At 46.2% G+C, this 7,533-nt stretch overlaps 1 protein-coding gene across 20 annotated transcripts in view; it reads left to right on the top strand.

Moving 5' to 3' along the window:
• The first annotated feature begins 1,737 nt into the window (after positions 1–1,737).
• The window catches only part of NCAM1 (neural cell adhesion molecule 1), a 294,651-nt gene continuing 288,855 nt past the window's right edge, over positions 1,738–7,533 (top strand). For 3 of the 20 annotated variants that reach the window (XM_081281561.1, XM_081281562.1, XM_081281560.1), the window contains exon 1: positions 1,746–2,091. In XM_081281561.1, the coding sequence (XP_081137687.1) occupies positions 2,040–2,091 (52 nt within the window). In that variant the 5' untranslated portion in view covers positions 1,746–2,039. Of the gene's footprint in view, positions 2,092–7,533 lie in introns of all 20 variants that reach the window. The other 17 variants (XM_081281564.1, XM_081281563.1, XM_081281566.1 and 14 more) reach the window with 10 other exon arrangements.

Below are 7,533 nucleotides of genomic sequence, written 5' to 3'. Positions count from 1 at the left end.
GTTCCAATTTCTCCTCCAAGGGAACACCCAATGGCTCCCTTCTAGTAGGCTCCACAACCTAAAGTTTCCACCACCTACCAATATGGCCACCCTAGGGACCAAGTCTTTAGCATACGTGCCTTTGGGGGACAATCCAGATACAAACAATAGCATATATGGTTCACTACACCAAGCCACAATGGTTGTTCAACAAATATTTATTGAAAGATGGTCAAAAAGCATTATTTATATTATCAAAATCTGGAAACAATATAAATAGCCAGTGTTGGGGGAACAACTGAAGAATCACCCGTAGAAAGAAATATTAGTTTTAAAAATATTTAGAAAATCTTTTTAATAACTCCATGGAAATGCTTATAATGAAACATTAAGGAAAGCAGGCAGACTCCACAGACTCCAAATTGCAACTCTAGTATACCCATTATAAAAGTCACATGGATGGATAGAAGACTTATAAAATTTGTGGGTATCTCTGAAATCTGTGGGCCTTGGGATTATTTTCAGAGCATTCTTTCTACTTTTCTGTATTTTTGAATTGTTTATAATTGATGGAAGATGAATATTACAAGAGTAAATGGGAAGGATTGGTTTAGGGGAGAAAGCACTTTTAAAAGTCTCTCCAGATCACAGTGTGTTGATGTGGCCTGCTTGGTAGAGGACAGGAGGAGAGGGGGAGGAGATTGGGCCTCTCCAGAGATGAAGGGTGGAGGCTCAGCCAACAGAAGATGGGTTTCTAAAATGTGCAACAGCAATAGGGAGCCTGCTCTTTAAACAGAATGGCAGTGCTTGGTGATGCTGGCCCATGACATCTTCCTGGATCAGAGGGTTTCACTGGGCAGAGCTACAGGGCAATCCCACTCTGGACATCCTCCTCTTACATGCAAGCCTTGCTCAGGTGCTGAGACCTGTTTTTTTTCACCCTCACCCCTTCTTTTTTAAAACACAGCTGAAGGATTAATTGAAGTCTTTGTGCTTGTATCTCAGTAATATTCTACATTAATATCCTTAAGAATCGATGTTGTGTCCTGATGAAGGAAAATATTATTTAAGGTTGCTCCTATAATACCTACAAAAAAGGTATAGGTCATAATACCTACATAAAAGTCTTGTCTGTTTTAAAAATAAGACCACAGATTTCAGTATTGGTAAACAAGAAAAAGGTTTTCTTCAGATTATTTCTAGAAATTTCTTTTAAACATCTGCATTTTCTTCTACTTAAGTTGCTTTCCACCTCCTTCCCCTGGGAGCTGCTGCCTGGTCTTGTGTTGCCTCTCTGTGGAAGAGGAAACTTCAAAGCCAGCATAAAACAAACAAACAATAAAAAAAAAAAATCCAGCAAGAGTAACCACATCCCTCTTCAAATTTCTAATTTTCTTCACTTGGGGGAAAAAAAGTAGTCCTGTGTTGCAAGGCTCTTAGGATCTAATGGAGGGATTCCACAACTTTGAAAAATCTAACCAAATCATCCAAGATTTTGTTTTTATTTTTACTAGTTATTAAAATATCCAAAATCCTGATTAAGAAAGACAAGGTGGCAAGAGAGACCGTGAAAGCATGAAGGGAAAGTGTGAAAAGAAGAAATCCCAGTTCTGCCAGAGAGACTGCATGTGAAAGAGCCCGGCTCCCTCGGTAGCTCCAGGCCGCGTTTTGCAGGCGGCTGCATCTGCCTCCCCTGTCTCTTTTACCTCCTTGATGTTCAGCACTATTTGTGGCCGGCGTGGTGGAAGGACACAGTGAGGTTCTCACCCCCGCCCCCCGCCCCCCGCTCCCATCCCCAGTTCCATCAAAGCGAACCCGGGCCAGCGCAAGGATCTCTGAGTTGCGAGTGTGCTGAGGCTGGGACTGTCACTCATTCTCCGATCAGCGCGTGAACGCAGCTCGGCAGCCGCTGGCAGGAAACAATTCTGCAAAAATAATCATACTCAGCCTGGCAATTGTCTACCCCGAGGTCTGTTGCTCTGCCGCCGTCCACACTCGCTGCAAGGGGGGGCCACAGAATTTATCGCGGCAAGAACATCACTCCCAGCCAGCAGATTACAATGCTGCAAACTAAGGATCTCATCTGGACTTTGTTTTTCCTGGGAACTGCAGGTACATTTTTTTTGTTGTTAATTCTCAATCTGATTTGCTAATTGTCTCTTCCACCTACGCCTCCCATGAGGAACACTGTTATTTGGGGTGGCTTTATGTGGAACGCTAAGACGGGTCATTTTCGTTGAGCTGAGAAAGGAGTGTGTCGCCCTTGCTGCCCAGCCGAACCCCGCGCCCTCCCGGGTTGCGCTGGACCGGGGCTGCTTCCCCGCGCCGCGAGCGCTCCGTGCCCCTCCTGCGCGTCCGTCCTTCCCACTTTGTGTGCGGGCGGCGATAGGAGAGGGCTGGTCGGCTCCCGGGGACACTGCGGCCGCTCTGGCGATGGGCAGCGCTCCGTCCCTGAAGGCGGGCAGCGGGGCGGGCGATGCCGCGGTTCGGGTGGTGCCTCCGCACAGCCTCGCATTCCGCGAGGAAGGGGCTTGTCAGCCCCGGCTCCAGGAAGAGTGAACAATAAGGCCGGGACAGTCACCCCTAATCGTTATTTCCCCGGGTGTAATAAAGTGGGACTCGCCGTCTTCGCCCCACCTCCCTGGGCCGAATAACGGTTTGTAAAATGGGGCGAAATGGGCAGAATCGCAGGGCTGTGTGGCCGTTGTTGCACCCCCGTCCATATGACGTTAGTTTTTCATTTGCCAAATTGCTGGTTAGTTGCAAAGCCTGCCCTCGGCCGGGAGCACGGAGGGATGGGAGGGTCGAGCGCCGCGTTTTGACAGGAGGAAGTGCAGAGGGGCGGAGGGCGAGGAGGGCGTGATCTGGACTGCCTGATGTGTGTGTGCGCGCGTGTGCCTTTACACGCACCGCGAACCCAGTTTTGCACGGTGCCAGAGAAGAATGGCAGGTAGCCGCCCGAAACACCTCGCCCCAGTCTCCTTTCTTTGGGCGAGGTTCCTGATCCTGGCAAAGTGCGAACAATAGGGAGCTGGGAGGAAGACTGTAGGGACGTTGCCGCGGGTAGCGGGGGCTGTGCCGCCGCCCAGAGAACCTAAGCAGCCGGGAGGGAGGCGCATTTCATTTTGACTATTTCCATCTCGGCCTCCCTGCAAAATTCTTCTGTGCGTGCCCACCCTCCAGTCCAGCTGCTTCCCCACCCCACCCAAGGATTTGCGCTTTGGCGCTGACAAACGGGAGGGGACGAAGAACAGGAGCTGGGGCCGCAGAGGGTTGGGTGGGTTGGGCGGACAGTCGGTGAGGAACGTGTGCTGGAAAGCGCCGGCGGAAAGCCGGGCGGCGGGGGCAGTGCTTCGCAAACACCGCTGCCAGGTGCCGCTGTACCTGCCCTGGAGGGCAGAGCCCCGGTGGAGAAGCGCGCGGGGCGGGCCGGGGAGCACCCAGCGTCCCCCGCCGCAGGCGGCACCGGAGCAGCGGCGGCCGCCGCCTCCAGCCAACTCGGGTCCCTCCCATGGCGACCAATCAGAGCTAGGCTGGCTGGGCGGGAAGCAGCGAGAGGCTTTTATTGCGGCGCGGGTGGCGGCCTGAACTGCCAGGACCGTCTCCGGTGTTCCAGCCTAACGGTCTCGCTAGCCCCCGGCCGGGAGAGACCCCGCCCTGAGGCCGTGCCCCGCCTGCCCGACAATTTCTGAGGAAATAAAATGGAGACTGGGTGGTCACCGGGCAGTCTCTTAGTCCCGTACGCCGGTGCGCACCCACTCTCGCCTCTTTTACGTCGACTTGGAACATCCTCGCGCTCCCGCCAGCTCACACCCTCTCGCGGTGGTGTCCTGGCCCCAGCGCTACGCCTGGGAGGTCCGCAGGGAGCCGACTAGGAGCTGTGGCCAGGCTCACCGACGCGCGTGCGCTGACCTACTAGTCGCGGGCCGGGGGCTAGACAGGAGGCGAGGCTAGGGGCAGGGCGGGGCGGGGCGGGGCGGGGCGGGGCCGGGCCGAGCCTTGGCTGGGAGCTTGGGCTGGGTCCCTGTGGCCACCTGGCTGGGGCCTCCAGGGGCTTGCCCTACTCTTTACGCCGGTGGGTCTCTATGACCAGACCTCTCCAGGTGGGGTGGGGTGTAGATGGGGAGGTGTGTGTTTTTGAGATCTCCTCCCCTCTGGGTGGGAACGTGACAATGGAGACCTGATCTTCAGTGCGCCTTTTGGGGGATCGCGGGACCATCGTCTTCATCAGCGAGATGGGTGTAACCCTCAGTATTTAGATCCCATGGGAGTTACAGGCGGCTAGTATACGCCCAGGGAATCCACCTCGGGATGTTGGTGGATGCTCAGGCAAGGGTGGCATTCTAACCAATGTTCCCTGGAATGAAAACGTTCTCTTTCCTGGACCATGTGGATGAGAAGAAGGCAGAATGTAAAAAACGTAGGGGGCTGCTTAACAAAAGAAAGAAGTTGAATGGTTGGTTTTATGAAGAGAAATGATTTTCCATTGGAGTATTGTTTCTACCATAGTTTAAAATAATCCAGAAAATTCAAGTCAAAGAGTCAGGATGAAAATGAAAACAATATAACACACACACATGCACACACACACACACACAAGTATATTCTTTTTCTTATTTGTCCTCAAATGCTGTAGCATCTCCAGAGACAATCGTGATTGTCTATGCATATGACAATTTAGATACAAGGTGTACTAACCTCAGTACACCAAATGAGTCAGGTAACTGTTTCTCATGTTTAATATCTTCTGCTGCTTGGGAATAAAGTGAAAGGATGTGGAATTATATAGTAAATTTGTGTCTATTATAGCAGCACTTTTGGATGTTGTGTGGAAAAATTGTTTGCTTGAATAACCTGGAATGGCTGAGTCACATGATTACTTGGTAATTTTACAATATGCCAGTTTAACCTGCAAAAGTCAAGGAATGGATAGGACTTTAAAAGAAAAAAAAAAAAACAAGATAGCACCAGAGTAAGAACAAAGAGCACCTTTGCTACATTATGAAAGGTGATGTACATATAAAGTACATTTAATATCCTTTGTTAAATTAATTAAGATGAATTTCAGCAAAGTTTGCTGGGAGTAGTTACTGAGAGTTGCATTTTTTAGTAGATTTAATGTATTTCTTTGAACAGAACATAACAATGACAAAACTGTAACAATTCTATCCAAAATCCAAAAAAAAAAATTCCTAAACATTATATTCTTAAGATAAATATTGGCATATTTTAAAATATTGAAATTAGTTTGGAATCCATTTAAAACACAACAGAGTTTTAAAATGGGGATTAAAAAACAGACATTGTAGAGGGGTGGCCTGTCATTTACTCATTTACTCAAGTTTTATTTACTGTTCCCACTACAAAGAAGATACTACAGAATTCTGGCTAAGGTTTCATTAATGTACTTTTTTTTTCTTTTTGTTTTCTGAAGATTGAACCCAGGGGCATTTTACCAGTGAGATAAGTCCCCAGCCCCCTTTTCATTTTTATTTTTTTTTGAGATGGTTACTGCTTAGGGTATCATCAAAATGCTTTGGACCTTCCTTGTTAAGTTGCTGAGGCTGGCCTTGAACTTGTGATTCTCCTGCCTAAGCCTCCCAAGTTGCTGGGATTTCAGGTGTGCACCACTGTGCCTAGCAGTTTTTGTTAGTCTAATACTTTTGGTACTCCCTTCCTCTCTCCTCAAATGATTGCACTTGATGACTATTTTTCTGAATACCTTTACTGGGACCTAAAAAAAAAAATAACATTGGAATAGAACAAAATGACAAGACCTATCTTTCTTGCAGTGATGGAACTTCCTCCATTTGTTCTTATGCCAATTAATTAGCCTTGGAGTTTGTTGATTTAATTGGTAACTGGTTCCTTGAGCTTGATAGTTCAAGGATTAAGGGAGTAATTGACACACACACACAAAGAAAGCTCATATAAAAAAAAAAAAACATGGTGTGGTGTGTTATTTGCAAGGGATGTGGGGGTTTACCTCAGGCAGAAAGCAAGCAGAGGAAGCAGTAAGTCACAGGGAGCCCCCACATCCCAAGAGTTTGCATAGCTTTTCTCTTTGGAACCCTTTATCATTAATTAAATTCCTTAGATAGATAGCATGTAATTTAATGTAAAGAGTCTGTATCTGTATTTTTATGGTCATAGGGAACAATGTCTTAATATGTAGGTCTGGGGTTGTGGCTCAATGGTAGAGTGCTGGCCTAGCACACGTGAGGTACTGGGTTTGATCCTTAGCACCACATAAAAATGAAATAAAGTCTACAACTAAAAAATAAAATATAAATAAATATCACCATTTTGTCATTTAAAAACTGATCTTTAGACATGACAGAGGATTTTGTTAGCCCCAGAACTCTGTTTCTTAAATTCTAGATAGCATTTTATAAATTTCACATTACTTGAAAAATGGACTTTGGGATTTCTGGTGCAACCACTTAATTTTAAAAGACAGTCAAACCTCTCTTTAGTATTAGTTTGATGAATTCCCCATATTTACATCATCAGTGTTAAAGACTGTGGCCACTCTCCAGGCTGAAAGTAGCTTCAATGCCACTGGCAGACCTCCAAAGGTATTTTACAATCCTTCCTGACTTCCTGTAAAATGAGTGATTGACTACCTGTTGCTAAAGAACAGTTAGAACTTCCCCTGATGATCTTGGGTTTGTGGTGATGGAGACCAGAACCAATTGGCAGGGAGGGGAGGGCAGGGGCTACACCTGTCCCCATCTGTCTACTGGGAACAGAGGAGACAAAAACATTTAAAAGGGGCTCTTCTGTGCTTTTGAAAGGTGAAATTTTAGAAGTTTCATGGTGTCAAGATAAATATTTTAGTGTAAGTTCTACAAATAATAATTCTTCAAATTAGCAAATATATAGACAAAGGAATGCCTGGAACTTTTAGAAGAAGAAATAGCTGCAAATTACAAATCAATTTTTGCTTATCTTCAAACTGGGTAACAAATTAAATAAGATTGGAAACACTGGTCATTTGGCTGTATAAAATAATAGTTATTTGAGCTTTGAAGCAAAAAGACTAAAATTGAGATATACCTTTGGTTAAAAGGAAGAATTCTGAGCAAAATTCAGCTGAGAATTGTATATGTTTCTTAACTTGTTCAACAAGTCTGACAGCAATATTTCAAGAGGCAGCCCCCTAGGGAGGGTGAAATGACCAAAGGCCTCTTTGCTTAATGATTCATTTTCTGGAAGGGTCCAGGCTTTTTAATATTTAAACCATTTTAGTAGAATTGTTTTCAATAATCTGAGTAGATATGTTTACTACTGTAGGACATTGGAATGTGGAAGTTAATCTGAAGGTCATAGTCCTGTCACCCTTGGCCCCTTATGTTATTGATTCCTGGTGCCAAACCTTCAAACCATTTGCTGATGTAAAGGGATGTAAATTATCTGGCGTTGGCAGTGGTGCCATTATGCCTTTCATTTCATGTTGTTGAAATACCGTCCCTCGATGCAGATGCTCATTAGGAACATTACCTTTTGATGTTGGTCTGGGTGCCAAATGGCAGCCTTTCTGGCAGTCTCAAT

The sequence above is a fragment of the Spermophilus citellus genome (genome assembly GCF_964194105.1).
Source record: "Spermophilus citellus genome assembly, chromosome: 2".
Classification (NCBI taxonomy): domain Eukaryota; kingdom Metazoa; phylum Chordata; class Mammalia; order Rodentia; family Sciuridae; genus Spermophilus; species Spermophilus citellus.
This window is presented reverse-complemented; position numbering and strand designations above follow the sequence as displayed.